The sequence below is a fragment of the Eschrichtius robustus genome, chromosome 2, assembly GCF_028021215.1.
Source record: "Eschrichtius robustus isolate mEscRob2 chromosome 2, mEscRob2.pri, whole genome shotgun sequence".
NCBI lineage: Eukaryota > Metazoa > Chordata > Mammalia > Artiodactyla > Eschrichtiidae > Eschrichtius > Eschrichtius robustus.
In genome coordinates this window covers 5,252,922-5,268,674 of record NC_090825.1, presented here as the reverse complement: position 1 = coordinate 5,268,674, position 15,753 = coordinate 5,252,922, and the positions used below count along the sequence as shown (strand labels likewise).

General features: G+C 43.0%; 1 protein-coding gene across 2 annotated transcripts in view; it reads left to right on the top strand.

Moving 5' to 3' along the window:
* Positions 1 to 15,753, top strand: part of NSUN2 (NOP2/Sun RNA methyltransferase 2) — a 28,371-nt gene that overhangs the window by 4,781 nt on the left and 7,837 nt on the right. Inside the window, exons 4-12 of one of the 2 annotated variants that reach the window (XM_068535130.1) lie at positions 2,244 to 2,349; positions 4,629 to 4,700; positions 5,485 to 5,569; positions 6,505 to 6,697; positions 8,792 to 8,866; positions 10,004 to 10,134; positions 12,843 to 12,916; positions 13,485 to 13,615; positions 13,935 to 14,031. In XM_068535130.1, the coding sequence (XP_068391231.1) occupies positions 2,244 to 2,349; positions 4,629 to 4,700; positions 5,485 to 5,569; positions 6,505 to 6,697; positions 8,792 to 8,866; positions 10,004 to 10,134; positions 12,843 to 12,916; positions 13,485 to 13,615; positions 13,935 to 14,031 (964 nt within the window). The remainder of the gene's footprint in view (positions 1 to 2,243; positions 2,350 to 4,628; positions 4,701 to 5,484; positions 5,570 to 6,504; positions 6,698 to 8,791; positions 8,867 to 10,003; positions 10,135 to 12,842; positions 12,917 to 13,484; positions 13,616 to 13,934; positions 14,032 to 15,753) is intronic. The other variant, XM_068535129.1, reaches the window with a different exon arrangement.

Below are 15,753 nucleotides of genomic sequence, written 5' to 3'. Positions count from 1 at the left end.
GAAACTTAAAATACTTCTGGTGGTTTTCTGTATTGTTCAAAATGCAGAAATAGATCATGTATTCTTTTAACCTTTTGGTACATAGTGGGATATAATATAGGAGAAATGTTTTTGGGAACCAGGTTTTCTAGAAGGAATGTTATGTATAGGACTTATAGTTTGGGCAGATTTCATTTTTATCCTTACTTTTCATAGACTAGGAGCTGTAAGGAATTATCCTAAAGCATTTTTTAAGAGACCTTGTTTTGACAGTTGTTGAGAACACACCTTATTGTCATGCTGTTTGTGTTCTTTTTAAATGTCTGGGTTGAAGATGATTTATCATAGGTGTTGTATATATTTAGAGACTGTTTCTCTTAAGAATTTTTTAGGGACAAAGGGGACAGTGGTGCTTTTAATTTATCCTTAAAAGATACAACAAGTTTGCAAATAGGACTTTAAAGACTCAGGAGCTAAATCTGGATTACATAACTATAAATTAAATACAGTTTTTTAAGATTGTTTGATGTTGAAATCTGTGAAGATTTTCATAAACATTTGTTAGCTCAAAAGAGTTGTTCCTAAAGCTATATAAGAAACATACTTTTTCATTTTAATTGTCTGTCTTTGTATTTAATTGTCTAAAAGTTCTTAAATATTTTTCTCATAAGAGTAAGAGCTTTCACAATCATAATAACTTACAATCGAATTTTATTCTTATAATAATAAATTTACATTTTAACTACTAGAAATTCAACCTGTAAGGCACATAAGGAAATGTTCCCTCAAGTTATATCTAGAGACTGCTGTCTCTATTTGAAAATGAAACTTCAGCAACGTACAATAAATAGTGGCAGGCAGCATTCAAATTAGTGGTGTTTGGTGGCTTGGTAAAGTAGTAACTGGCATGTGTGCCGTCATCAGTCACAGACAATTTAGGGTTGCCAGTAGACGTTTGGGTATCAGCAAAGGTAGCAGTGGGGCAGCAGGTTTTCTTCAGTTCTACAGCTGGAGCCAACCTGAGTGAATCGCTGCCATTCACCTCTAGTGAGGCCAAAGGGAGTATTTAAAGCTAAACTTTTTGAAACTATCCGATAAGTATGATTGCATTTTGGTTCTGTATATTTGAAACAGGTTAAATATTGAAGAGAGAAACAGGCATATGAGATAGAAACAAAGCACCGGGACATTTGGAGGGTGGCTGTGAACAGATTCAGCCAGTTTAATCTTCATTATTTGGTGGAAAGTATTTTTCAAATGTATCTCATGATAACATGACAGTTGAGCAGTGTCTTCAGATCTTAAGCCTGAGTTTGCGTCTGTCAAATAATCAGTTTCAAAGCAGTCAGATGTGTTGTTTTACAGGTGTCCCGGCTTCATTTTCATGGCTGTCACCTTAGCTGCAGTTTGACACGTGGAAACATTGTGACCCTGCATTGTTAAGTTGAGCTCATTATTGTACCTCAGAGTTAACAATGAGTTCGGTTTGATTTGTCACCGAGTGCCACGTTATGCTGAGCGTGGCCCCATGTGTCCTATCCGTGTACTGACCTGTGCAGCTGGAGCTCAGTGGGTGGGCAGGTGCAAGCTGCGATGAAAAAGCACACACTTCCTAATCAGTGATGGCGTGATTTGTAGACGGTTCAAATATATTCCCAGAAATGGCAGGAGAAGCTTCATTCTTAGGTCTGTATAAGTAGCAGCCTAGGAGCTCAAGTTAATGCATTGGTGATGTCCAAGGGTTTTTGGTATGTAAAACGTTTCAGTACATTATTGGACTGGTTTGTTTTGGAAATAGTGAAAAATATAGTTAAAAAGATGGTAATCAAACGTTTGTCAAACATTCTAATACCTGCCCTACGGCATTACTTTGATTCTGTGTGATCTGCACTTTATAAGTAATTCGTCGCCTTATGTCCTCTGTTGGCCTCCGTGCCGTTACGTTAGCTCACCACAGTGGAGAGCAGCGGGGTGGGAGTCTCCCATTTCATCAGATCGTGGATGTGCGTCACCATAACTTCTCAGTGGCGTCGTGTGCGTGTGTCTCTCAGAGCGCCCAGGCCGCCTGTGCCGGGGCCACGGGGCAGCGAGAGTGCGCCCTGTGTCCCAGAGCTCTCACGGTGCTGCCGGCCGTCACGCGAGCGCGGGCCTGAGCGGCCGGAACACAGCTGGGTGTCTCGTTTGGCTTATGACCTGTATAAGCAAGAAGTGTGAAGAGGCCGCTTTAACATAACCCATAAATGTTTTGCTTTCTTTTCGGTCAGGTATCCTGAAGAACTTGCCTGGCACACAAACTTAAGTCGAAAAATCTTGAGAAAGTCTCCACAATTGGAAAAGTTTCACCAGTTTCTGGTTAGCGAAACTGAATCTGTGAGTAGATACCTCTACGTTTGCTGGTTCCCTTGAAACTTTAAATGGGCCTCAGTATCAGTCCCGTAGTTTTATTTTAACCATACGTGCCACTGGGAGTAGTGAGGTGGCCGAGGCCCGGAGAAGACCCGCTGAAGTGTGTGTCGCCCCCTGAATTTCTGGTAACTTACGCAGCTGCTCTCTTGTGTGGCTCCTCTGACCGGGAAACGTCCGGCGGGCACCGCCACAGATGCCGGCGCGGCTCCTTGTTTCTGGCCACTCCGGGTTGGGGCGGCCGCAGCCCCGGGGTGGGCACAGCGCCCTGCTCCATGGGCCTCACTCCAGAGCAGCTGCCCTGTCTGCTCTCACGTCCTTCCGAGGTGCGCGTGCCACGTGTCTTTCCCGCGGAGAAAGTCATATGTTCTCACGGCCGTGTGTATTTTATTAAAGTGTTTTACCCCACCTTTGCCGGACGGACAAACAAGACCTAAATACGACAGCTTTGGTTCTCGTAAAGCGACCTCGCCTTCGCCCTCTCGGCTCCACAGCCATCCCAGGTTCCCTGATTGCGGTTCCGTCACTGAACTTCTAACCTTTAGCATCACGTCTTCCCCAACAAAATAGCTGTTCCCGCGTGTAACACATGATTGAGTGAATGCCCATAAAATTTGGATGTTGTAAGCTTTGCAGTTTACTTTCAGTTTTTTTGACATTCTTAATAGTCTCACATTTAAAATCAGAAGCTGCCCCTTGCTATTTTCCAATCTCCTTTTTCTAGCCAAGGAAACCTCTGTGTGTCACCTCTGAGCTTCTGTATCCAGCTGACAGGACTATCGTGCTTCCCATGTTTCTTGCCTTGAAGCCATAACCAATTTAGAAACCTTTCACCTCGCTCCGTTCTAGTAGCTACTCAGTCCAGGGTAGAGCTGTCCCCCCCTGGGGCTCTGTGTCCAGCTTGGTAACCTGGCAACCTGGGCTCCGCTTGCCTGGTTTCCCACCCCCATCCCCACCCTGGTAAGAAGTAAACAGAGCTGAGCACCACCACGGGCCCGGCTCTGTGCTCGGGCTCATACAAGGAGGGGTTCTCTGGCTCGGCTTTTAATCTGCGTGGATGTGTTAGCAATCTAGGCTCGAACTTCAACAGAGCAGAGGGTTTGTGGGGAATGGAGGGATACACAGTCCGGTAGGTCATGAAGAGCTGGGTTTGGGCAGCTTTGAAAGGTAGAGGACACTGTAGTTTATTTAGTGTTGGTGGCGTGTATTGTCGGGAACCAGTCCAGATTTTTGATCAGGAGTCAGCAGGGTGCAATACTCCCTGGGTTGTTCGAAGTTGGCTGCAAAGAGTGTCCGTGAATCCAGGGACCACCTGCTGGGGTGTCCAGCCAAGGGCCTGACATCCTCGTCCTACGTGAATGCTCTGACAGCTCGGGTGAAAACAGAAGGCCGCCTCATCAGAATCACAGGTGTAACGCAGAACTTGGGGTCCGTGCCCCTGGCGCGGCAGTCCTGGTTCAGTCCTCTCAGGTGCAGTGCTTGCCGGAAACCCATGAGGTGAAAGGAACAGGTGTGAGTGGAGGCCTGTGTTTAGGTTCTGACAGTCAGGGGCGCAGGTGTAAGATGAGTGATGGCTGCTTGGGCGACCTTTCCAGGGCAGGGGCCCCAGGTTGTAAAGAAGCAGAAGCCTCCTGGCAGCTGATGCTGTTTTGGCTTTTTGTTAAGTGTTTAGTCCTAAGCTGTTAAAATAGAGTTGTGATTGACACAAGTGCTGGATTTCACTGAGAAACTTTGTCCGAATCTGAACAGCTGCACATTTTAACAGATGTCCTGACCCACGAGTGAAGATCTGGAGGATGGTTGGTTTAGTGAGGAGTTTTAATTATTCTCTCTCTTCCACAGGAAACATGGGGGCAGTGGTTGATGGGGACAGTTCTCAGGAATACAAAGCAGGCGTGGGCTGTTCTGGAAACAGGAGAACTAAGAAATAGAACTTACAGTTTCAGCTATGAAACTTCTGACGGGGACTTTCTGTCCTGTCCTGTGCTCGTGTTATACTTGAATTTCTAATATTCTAATGTTGTTTTGATACTAACGGTCATCCTTACTTAGTCTTTTGGTATCAACCATTTATCCACTAGTATAAAAATCTGTTTTACTTACTGTCTATGTGATAGTACTAACTTTTGTGTTCTGTGTATAATTATATGGTATTTTCCTGTTGCATTGGAAATAACGCCCAACATTAATTTTTTTCTGCCTTTCTTAATGCCATTGCTGATTTTTAAAAAATTTTATTTTCTAAGGGAAACATCAGTCGTCAAGAAGCCGTTAGCATGATTCCACCACTGTTGCTTAATGCTCACCCTCACCATAAGGTATCGTGCATTGAATAGAAAATTCGGGTGGGTAGGCTACTATCAGTGTTTGTGTCTCTCTGTTTTGTTGAGACCTTTTTTTCTTTATATAGTCAGTCATTTCTGTTTTCCTTTTCACTTTGGGTAAAGTGGAGAATGACATATATTTTATTTTAGGTTCTTTTTGCAATTTTTACAACTCAGTTTCTTTACTTACTACTCAGACCATCTTCAGTGTTCTTGATTGACTAAATCGGTTGAAAGTCATAGTGAACGTGTATTGAGGACTTGTTGAATGCTGAGCATTGCTCTAGTTCTTTTTGTGGATCGATTCACTTTATTATCCACATATCCCTGTGAGGGTAGATGCTATCGCTGTCCCCATTTTTCCAGATGAGGGGAAGGAGGCAAAGAAAAGTGGAGCCTGAAGTCACAAACTAGTCACCAGTGACTGAGCTGAGACTTGAACCCCGCTAGCCCTGCCTCGTAGCATCTTGTTATACTGCTTCTCGCACTTAGCATCTTTACTCATCATCCCTAAATGTATTGCTTTCGCTGGTGTCTAGTGCCATTTTGTTCCTATCCCCTGTGGAGTAAGTATCTTTATCCTTCTGTGGTTTGGGGACATTATATAACATTAGACTCCTGGAAGTTCAATATAATATGCTATAGATTCATTCTATAAATATATGTGTTTGGGTTGTGAAATAGAAATGAAAAACTAATTTTAAGTCATTCTAAATTAAATGTAGGATGATTGATTTATCAAAAGAAGAACATCAGACACTTTCTTGCTTTTCAGTAGATTTTAGATATGTGCGCAGCACCTGGATCAAAGACCACACAGCTCATCGAGATGCTGCATGCCGACATGAGCGTGCCTTTCCCAGGTATGCACTGGGCTGGTGTTTGAAGGGTAGGGGTGCTACTTTGGTGGGTTGTAGCCAAGGAAAAGAGCGTAACACAGGAGGCATCAGGCAGATGGGTTTTGTGTCTCTGAAAGTAGAGCTGGACGCTGTGCACACCTGTCACGTGTCCTCAGACCCGCACGGGCACTGTGGGGAGGGCCTTTACTTTAGGATTCCGTGTATTTTCTATAAAAGCAAGTGGTGTTTCTTTTTAAAGCCACAGTAGGTAGATTGCCCTCTGAGTTTTCAGTAGTAACAGTCTCACATTGGGGTTTTTGTTTCCTTTTGACTGTTTACTACCTGTGTGAGAGGCAGGAGAGTGTAGTTGTTCAGAGCTGCTGTCAGACTCCCCAGGTTCAAATCCCACCGCCATTTAATAGGTAAGTTCTGTGACATTACCAGACATCACATACGAAATGGGACATCTGTCTTGAACTTGGAGGACATTATGTAAGATTGCGAAGGTCAGAGCCTCCCAGGGAGCGGGTTGACCCTCAGGGGCCTCGGCCCCTCCCCAGGAAGTGGATTCGCAGAGTCTAGAATGGAGGCCCAGCACATGTGCACTATTTTAAACACTTGTTGGGGGATTTTGTTGTTTTCTACATCTTTCTCCCCTCACCCTCCTTTTTAGTTAATAGTTAATAATGGAAACGTTACTTTTGCCACAGTAATTGGTACAAAGTGAATAATTGTTGAACAGATGAATTTTGAAGTTTTGACATTTTAAGTGACTGTAAAATCCATGCCAAGCCACCTGGTTCCTTTTTCTGGACCACGTCCCTAGTTCTAGCAAATCTGAAGCTCGGTCTTAAGTTTGCTCAGTTGCCCGTCTCACCTGCCCACCTAGAGGTTGCGCATTTCAGGAAATTGCTCCACTTACGCCACCCTTCACCTGACGCACAGCTTTGCGTTCCCAGAGGGGTTTGTCATCGCGAATGACGTGGACAACAAGCGCTGTTACCTGCTTGTGCACCAGGCCAAGCGGCTGGGCAGCCCCTGCATCATGGTGGTCAACCACGACGCCTCCTGCATCCCTCGGCTCCAGGTGGATGTGAACGGGAAGAAGGAGGCTCTCTTCTACGACCGCATCTTATGTGACGTCCCTTGCAGGTATGATTCAGAGGCCAGAAAGCCCAGAGTCCACTCGAAACCAGATCAGGTATAGTCTAAAGTGAATCTGCACACGGCGCGCATGCAATTGCAGGTATGAAGCTTGTGGCACCTGGTTTGAAGAGAGAGACACTGTGAGCGTAAATCAGAAGACAGAAACTCAATTTTAGTGATAAACAGAACGAAGAGATCAGACGGGGTGGTTTTTTTTTTTTTTTTTTTTTAATTTTATTTATTTATTTATTTTTGGCTGTGTTGAGTCTTCGTTTCTGTGCGAGGGCCTTCTCTAGTTGTGGCAGGCGGGGGCCACTCTTCATCGCGGTGCGCGGGCCTCTCACTATCGCGGCCTCTCTTGTTGCGGAGCACAGGCTCCAGACGCGCAGGCTCAGTAGTTGTGGCTCACTGGCCCAGTTGCTCCGCGGCATGTGGGATCTTTCCAGACCAGGCCTCGAACCCGTGTCCCCTGCATTGGCAGGCAGATTCTCAACCACTGCGCCACCAGGGAAGCCCAAGGGGGTGGTTTTGATCGTCTTAAAAAGGGACACAAAGAAGATACCTGAGAGGCAAGCAGCGTCATCATAAAGCCTCGTTAACAGGCATTTCAGGATGTTAGTGCCGGGAGCGATTTGCTTGTGCTTACTTCCGGTGAGTATGTAGGATACTTGTCATAGGATAATACGTGATCACATTGGGCTTCTATGGTGAATCTTGTGTAGCACAGAGAAACTCAGGGGTTCCAACCTTTGGGAAACTCATCTGTATTTGTACACATAGCTTTCTTGAAATTTTACAAATTAATTTTAGATTTTTTGGGTTTACCTATAAAAGAATTTCATGGCATAGCTGAATAACTGAGTTTTTCCAAAAAGAAGAGAATAAAACTTAAAATGTCTGTTAATTTCCTGGAGGCAGTGACATAGGCACTGGTGTCACACATGTTTAATACCTTCTGAACACTTGACTTTGTTGAGACCATAGTACAAATGCTGCCACAGAACTTTGTTAGCACTAAACACAGTGTTTAAATATGACACATCGGAATTAAATCCTGTCTTATTTAAACACGGGGCAGATTACTGCTGGTGGCAGAACTCATTAGCACTGAGTGTGACTGCCTGTCAAATACCGAAAGAATTCTCCTTCAAAAAATTGAAATAGGTCATGAGCTACGTTCCTTTCTTTTTAGATGGCAGCTTTTTAGTTTTCCTTTGGGTCAGAAAAACTGATTTTTCCCACCCCTGTGTTCTTTCGATCACAGATATCATACTGTGAGAAAGACGTGACCTCATGAGCTCTGAGTTGTAAGTTGAGGGAATTAGAATTTAAGCCACCACCATACAAGCAAGGGATGTTATTTGAAAGCAATTATATCGTATAGGACGTTTCCATCCTGCAGACCCTTCACCTCAAGGACATGTGACTAGACCATCAAGGAAAATTAAATTTTACAGAGAAAGTCAGCAGACACAGGAATTACTCAAATTCTGAGTAGATAAAATTAGATGTGGACAGAAAGATTAATTGATCAACTCTGTATTATGGAATTTACATGTAAATGATTTCCATTAAGTAAAAGCAGAAATTTAAAAATGTTTAAGTGTGATATATAGAAAAATCTTGGTAAAGAAATTAAATTGGCTTAATTGAATTTGCTGTGGGAATCCTTTATGAGTGTAAGTTTATCATTATTCTTGTAATTCTGATTAAAATGTTACTGTTGAATAGCCAAGTTTCTTTTCTAAGTAGCAGGCTCAAAAGGTTCTGTGTCCTAGGTCTGAAGATTAGTTTTGCTAGTATTTTTTCTCAAATGGAAACAAATTACTATCTCTTTGTTGAGAGAGGTGTTCTTTTCAAATCTTTATTTCCTTATTGCATTGAAATTGAAGTGCAATTAGTTTATTGTACTAGAGTGTCCCCAAAACAAAAATAGAAAGTTTATTGTAGCTTGTGAGAATTTGGATTGTTTGCTAATTGGTGTTTATAATAATCATAATGATACCTGTTTTGTAATTTAACTGGAATATGACATATTTGTTAAGCTGTGATCATCTTACCGGTTCAGAGTTTTAAGTTCTTAAATATCTTTCTTTGCAGTGGAGATGGCACTATGAGAAAAAACATTGACGTCTGGAAAAAGTGGAGCACCTTAAACAGCTTGCAGCTGCATGGGTAAATAAACTGTGTAATTGGTAGCCCTGTGTGACTAAGAGATTAGTGAAGGTTTATGGTTGAATTACCTGGGCATCCAGAGCTTTAGCTGATTGACTGTAAGCCTCAGAATGTTAATGGCCACCTTCATGCGAGTTTGCTTATTTGTCAGAAGTAGTTGTTTTTAAAACCTCTCAAGAGTAGGGAACTGAAGGTTGTATACATTTCAGGTACACGTTTATTGAGAATGCCTTTTATAAAAGTTTCCTTTAACATTTCAAACATGTGTTTTCCATGAAATGACCATTTCTTACTAATATTTCTCCTCTCTGTTTTCAGTTCTTTTGTGTTGAATTATTTTGCTTAACATTTTGACCTCTCAGAAATATGTTTTGGTTGTCTTTAAAGAAAATTTGGAAAGTTCTTAGAAGTGAAAGGAAAAAGAAACTCTTATAACTCAGAGATAATTTCTGTCATGCCTGGTGTATTATAGTGTTTTTCCGTGCAGAGGGATTTTTAAAATAGCTGTTTTGATTGTACTGTCTACAGAGCTTTGCTTTTTTTTTTCACTTAACATTAAAATTATACAAATAATAGAACTATGGGTGATCTAGAGGGTACTAATGAATATTTACCATAAATAACTTCAGGAAATTTTGTTTCTCTGTTAAAAACTTACTACTGTTTTTGTGAAACAGGCAATTGGGATTATAATGTACTAAGAGATGCAAACTGCTCATGGAAAGAAAAAGCAAATATTTCTATAAGTATGGAGACTTTTTAATAGTGAAATTTAGCTACTGTATTGAATTCAGTTGTTAATCAGCTTTATGCTTTGCTTGTTGGCATGTTGGGAAAGGTTAACAGAACAGTAACAACAACATATAGTAACAACATCTATAAATAGGTGCTTTTTAGATAAACAGGGAACATCTTATATAGGGTTACTCTAACTTCGCTTAAAATCTTAAAATTTTTGTTGTTATTTTTTTCTTTATATGGGAGTTGTTCACCTTGCATAGAGTATTTTATATTTTATTATGTCTGTCATAAAATTTGTAATGAATATGTGCTATAGTCAGTGCCTATGACGTATGTGCCGTGCGGATGTGCTCGGCACATAGGGTAACCTAGGGTAACCTAGTCTCCGGCCCTTAGTTTACAGCTGCGGATTGCAACTCGGGGCGCTGAACAGCTAGTGGAAGGCGGCAGGATGGTGTATTCTACGTGTTCACTAAACCCCATTGAAGATGAAGCAGTCATAGCATCTTTACTGGAAAAGAGTGAAGGTAAGTGCATGATGATCTTTCAATAAGAGTATGTATGTACTTTTCAAAACCTTTATTGCTATAGTGTGTTTTTCTGTATTTCTACATTCGTTTGTGTGATTAGCCCATAAACCCTAAAATGAGGTATCCCTGATTAAAAACATGCTTATATGATGGGTTTGTTGTATTTCGTGAATTATGCAGTTTGCCCATTTTGTTTCTCTAAGTTTGAAAGGTTATGTCAGATCCTTACCACACTGTTGCATTTTTTAAAAAATTGTGGTAAAACTTACATAACTTAGAAATGTACCATCTTAACTATTTAAAAATATATAGTTCGATAGTGTTAACTACATTCCCATTGTTGTGTAGCCAATTTCCAGAGCTCTTCACCGTGCTAAACTGAAATTCTGGACCCATTAAACGACTCCCCAGTATCCCCTCTGCCCACCCGCCCCCCCATTATTTTTCTGTCTCTGTGACTTTGACCACTCTAGATATCTCCTTTGAGTGAAATCATTACAGTATTGTTGTTTTGTGACTGACTGGCTTACTTCTTTTCGGATAATGTGCTCAAAGTTTACCCATGTTATATAGTATATCAGAATTTCCTTCCTTTTTAAGGCTGAAAATATTCCATTGTATGTTTAGACCATATTTTGTTTATCCATTAATCTGTTGATGGACACTTGGTTTTGCTTCTGCATTTTAGCTGTTGTGAATAAACGCTGCTTTGAACATGGCTGTACCAATAACTCTTTTAGACCCTGCCTTCAGTTCTTTTGTGCGTACACACAAGTGGAATTGCTGCACCAGATGGTAATTCTGTGTTTATTTTTAAGGACCCACCATACTGTTTTCCACAGCAGCTACACCATTTTATATTCCCACCAACAGTGCACAAGGGTTCCAATTTCTCCACATCCTCGCCAGCACTTTTTATTTTCTGGGTTTTTTTTGTTGTTGTGGTTGTTTTTTTTTGTTTTGTTTTTTGATAGTAACCATCCTAATGGGTGTGAGGTCTTATCACACTGTTTTATACTGAGGGACCAGACAGGTTGTAAGAACATTTCATAATGTTTTCATGTTTTTGCTGAAATGTTAACCTTTCCGTCAGTTTCTCCTTAACAGAAATAATTGGAAATTTCAAACTAACTACATTTCCAGAATAGAATGCTACCGAGTTTTCTACTTATGTATGAAGCAAGTTGAAATGCAGATGTTGAAACAGGTGTGCATTTCCTGAGGCGGTATCCGAGACCGTCTAGGCTTCTGTTCCATTCTTAGTGGCCTAGTGATCTCTGTGCTTTGTGGTCAGCCCTCTGATTGTTCGCACCTTTGGGGTCCTTTCGACCTGAATTTACTATGTTGTGTTTACTTTGTTTTGCTATACTTACATAAAGACGTGATTTCTGAACAGTGTTCCTTGCATGGTTATGAGCTCTACATTTTTGATGGTACTTTATTTCGAAAGGCATGTGAAGAGGATGGCTGTGGGCGATGTAATTTGACAGTACATTTAACTCTTAGTGTCCTATTCTGTAATTACTTTCTTACCAGGCAGGTGGGTTTCCAGTCTCCGGTTTGCTCTCACAGCCATCTCTGCACGTGGTTGCTCCAGACCACATTGTAGATGTCTCATCTCCGTCCTCCGTCATGTGTAGACGTCATGTAGAGGCGTCATGTGTGGACGTGGCTTCATCAGACAGTAGGCCTTGGCTGGGCCTTGTACTCTGCAGTTGCTGGGGATTTCGACTGGAGAGGCTGTGGTCCCCACCTGGAAGTCCTCAGACTCAGCTGGGGGAAGGGTGGCTGATAGGCTTTCAGTCTACACGCGCTGGGCCAGCGTTGGCAGCTTCTGACCCAAATGCTGGCAGGAAGTCACTGCTGAGCCCAGGGCAGTGTTTGATTGAGAAAACCAGTTTTCGTACACTTGCACTATTATCTAGTGTTTGCTTTTTAAAAGCCAGAATATTTGGATGTACTAGTGGAGGTCAGTGTGATGCTTTTGTCAAAGGTTATTCTTACTGTTGGGCCTCCACCTTGGGGATTCTTTCGCTCTGTTTTCATGATTGCCTGCATTTTTCATAGCTTCCATGGAGCTTATGTTGGATTTTCCTCTTCCTGAGACTGTCTGATCTGTCTGTGGTCTGTGGATGGTAGTTGATTTGAGAGGTTTCCTGTAATGGCCCCAACTTACAGCTTCTTTTAGTAGTGCTACTGTAGACACAGTGTTTTGTTTTGTTTTTTTCTTTTTATAAATTTATTTATTTATTTTTGGCTGTGTTGGGTCTTTGTTGCTGCGCGCGGGCTTTCTCTAGTTGTGGCGAATGGGGGCTACTCTTTGTTGTGGTGTGCAGGCTTCTCATTGTGGTGGCTTCTCTTGTTGCTGTGGAGTTTGTCTCGGACGCGGTGTGGACTCTGCAGCTCCCTATCGCAGCAGCTTTACTGTGTTGTCATTTATGCACGTAACATTCACTTGTTCTAAGTGTGCAGTTCGGTGATCTGTAGTGACTTCACTGCATTTTTGAGAAGAGCTCATTTGCAGTCACTCCCTGTTCCCACCCCCGCCCGCCCCAGGAACCACTAATCTGCTCTCTGCCTGTGTGGATCTGCCCTCCCTGGGCATTTCCTGTAAATGGGATCATACAATATGTGATCTTTTATAATTAGTTTCTTTCACTGGGCATAATGTGAATTTTTGTTTTTGTTTTTTGTTTGATACATAGGTGCCTTGGAGCTTGCTGATGTGTCCTCTGAGTTGCCAGGACTAAAGTGGATGCCTGGGCTCACACAGTGGAAGGTAGTCTTTCTGCAAGGTCTCTGACTCAGAAGGGCAGATCAGCTCGATAGACCTGTTAGACTTGTGGACGTTTTAAAGCACCCACGGTTGGGTAACTTGAATAAATAGTACATTTGGTTATGCAGCTTAGAATCAATTTCAAAATTATGTTTAATGACAAATGGTATGATTACACAAATATTTCTCTCTGGCCCTGGAAAAGTTTTCCTGTCTTTATTCTGCAATTAGAAGTCAGCTTTGTTTATTCTCATCCCCATAAGTATAGTTTTGCTTTTTTTCTTTTAACTGGCTGGAATTCAAGCCTTGTTTCCAATATGAAACAATTCACTTTTCAGTTTTAAACGAGGAACAATCTGAGGCTTGTTTTAAAAAAGAAATAAAAACCCACATGGAAAATGAAAATGCTGCTTTATAGAACGATTGTCCTGTTTCATGGAATAAGAGGTTGTCTCAGTTTTATCTTTGCAAACAGTCCTCGCTTTGGAGAGAAATGAGAATCGCCCACTCTGACTTTTCCTATTATTAGGTGGGGCTGGTAATCTAGAATCCCACCCATCTCGTCCTGCAGGTGATGACAAAGGATGGGCAGTGGTTTGCAGCGTGGGATGATGTTCTCCACAGCAGACACACCCAAATTCGGCCTACCATGTTCCCCCCAAAGGACCCCGAGAAGTCACAGGCGATGCACCTAGAGCGGTGGTGAGCTCCTGGGGAGGTGGGACCTCTGGCGTGTCCTGCGTGGTCTGGGCTGCGCCTGTGGCCGACCCCTCGTGTGTGAGCTTTTCAGCAAGTAAGGTTCTCAGGGCCTGAGCTGCAGGCGTTGAGCATTTGTAAATAACAAAAAAATAAATGGCTTGAACTTAATTAGGTAATACTTTGGCCAGTACGTTAACTTTTTACACATTACACGTTGACGATTTTGTCAGTGAGGGCTGGGAGAATATTTACAGCAAAAGAGTGTACTTAGGATCAGTTAAAAACGGTAAATTGTGTGGGGTGTTTTTTTTGTTTGTTTCAGTCTTAGGATATTACCACATCATCAAAACACTGGAGGGTTCTTCGTGGCAGTATTAGTGAAAAAGTCTTCAATGCCATGGAATAAACGTCCCCCAAAGGTAAACATCTTCCAAAACAACGTAACATACCGTGCGGTCTTTTTGTGCAGTTGAGGCAGAAGCTGGCTGAGGTCAGTGGAGCGTTTTTGTGTGTGAGGCGGTGCTGGTGGTGTTCTTAAATTTAAATTTTGAGTTTTCCAGAAAGCAGCAGTGTCTTACAAGGGAGGTGGAAAAGGCGGAGTTGGGAAATGCATTTCTTCTATATCTTAAATCCAGTTCTTTAATAAAAATTGGAAAGTCATAAAGACGACTGCTCTGTGGTTTAGGATCAGAAAGAAGCCCTGCAGGCCAGTGTCTGTCTGCCTTCCTGTGGGTAGTTTTCAGTCGGAACAACTCTGCCAACCTCAGGCCAGCCTGTCTTTGCCTTGGCCATGAGAGGTCATGACAAGCTGTCCAGGCCTGGCTGACGTGGACATAGATAGGGCCTGACCTGTTGAGCGAACCTCAGCCGCCCCCTGGGTTATGTAAGGGAGGCCATGAAGCCGAGGGGTTCGGAGAGGGCAGCCTTGAGTCTTGACACAAGGTTGCCGTGTGATGCGCTCTCCTCCCCTTTATCAGTGTATCAACGTGGGGAACTTTGTTAGCGTGTCCGTCAGCCTTCCTTCCGTGACCGTGGAACATGGCCTGGGGTCACAGTGCGTGCTGGAAAACGAGGACAAGTAATGCTTGGCCTCTGGAGAAACAGAAAGGAAACAGTTCTCTGGGGTATGGCTAATCCCGACGAATGCTTGGGGCACAGCCTCACACTGAAGCGACGTGGCATTTGCGGGCCGTCGGCACGGCGCTTGTAAGGTTGGAGAGGTTTTCCCAGAGGCGGAGCCCCTGACTCTCACAGCCCCTCACTCCCGGTCGGGAATGGGGCCCTGGAGCTCGGAGCAGTGCTCGCTAACACATGAACGCCGGCCACACGGTAACTTAAATTTTCTTGCAGCCACGTTTTAAAAAGTCAACGAAAAAGTGAGATTAATGACATTTTATTTATCGCAGTATAATAAAATGTGATTTTCATGCAGTTAAAGTAAGTTATTAGTGAAATATTTTTCATGCTTTCGTTCCGAGATTTAAAAACAGTGAACTTTCACTCTAAGAAGCACCTTACGTGGCACCGGTCACATCTGACATGGTCAAAGCGCACGACTGGTGCTGCACTACACGGGTACTGGTCAGAGCCTGTCGCATACGTGTATGTCAGATTCCCTTGCACTTGGGGCTGTGCTGACATTTTTGTCACCTAAGTGGTTTTGAGCTTTTTCTTCAGTGTGCCACCTCTGATGTGGCATCTTACTTTTTAGAACAACTTGGTATCATTTGCTCATTTAAATCTTACTACTTCTTCTATCTCCTTTGAGTGTGTCAGTTCCTCATTCATTTAGCTGAGAAAACCTGTTTTGGCAGCCTGCCCTGTGAGCTCGCCCAGCGTGACTCTGCTGGGGCCACGTTGATAACTCAGATTCTCAGTCTTCAGGACGCCGTTGTCTAGTTGAAGTGATGGAGCTTGTAAATACAGTCAGAATTGGAGCCAGGGAGAGCCATGCTGACAAGAGTGCTGTTGGTATCCTTGTGAGGGGGCAGGATTAGATCTGGGCCATTGCGATGGAACAGAAAAAGCCTCCTGCACAGAGGGGCGTGGGAGACGGGCTCCGAACGGCAGGCACAGGTGGGCATAGAAAGGATGCGTACCATCACTAGCCTTGTCAAAGGGTTTGGGGGTTTGTTCTGTTT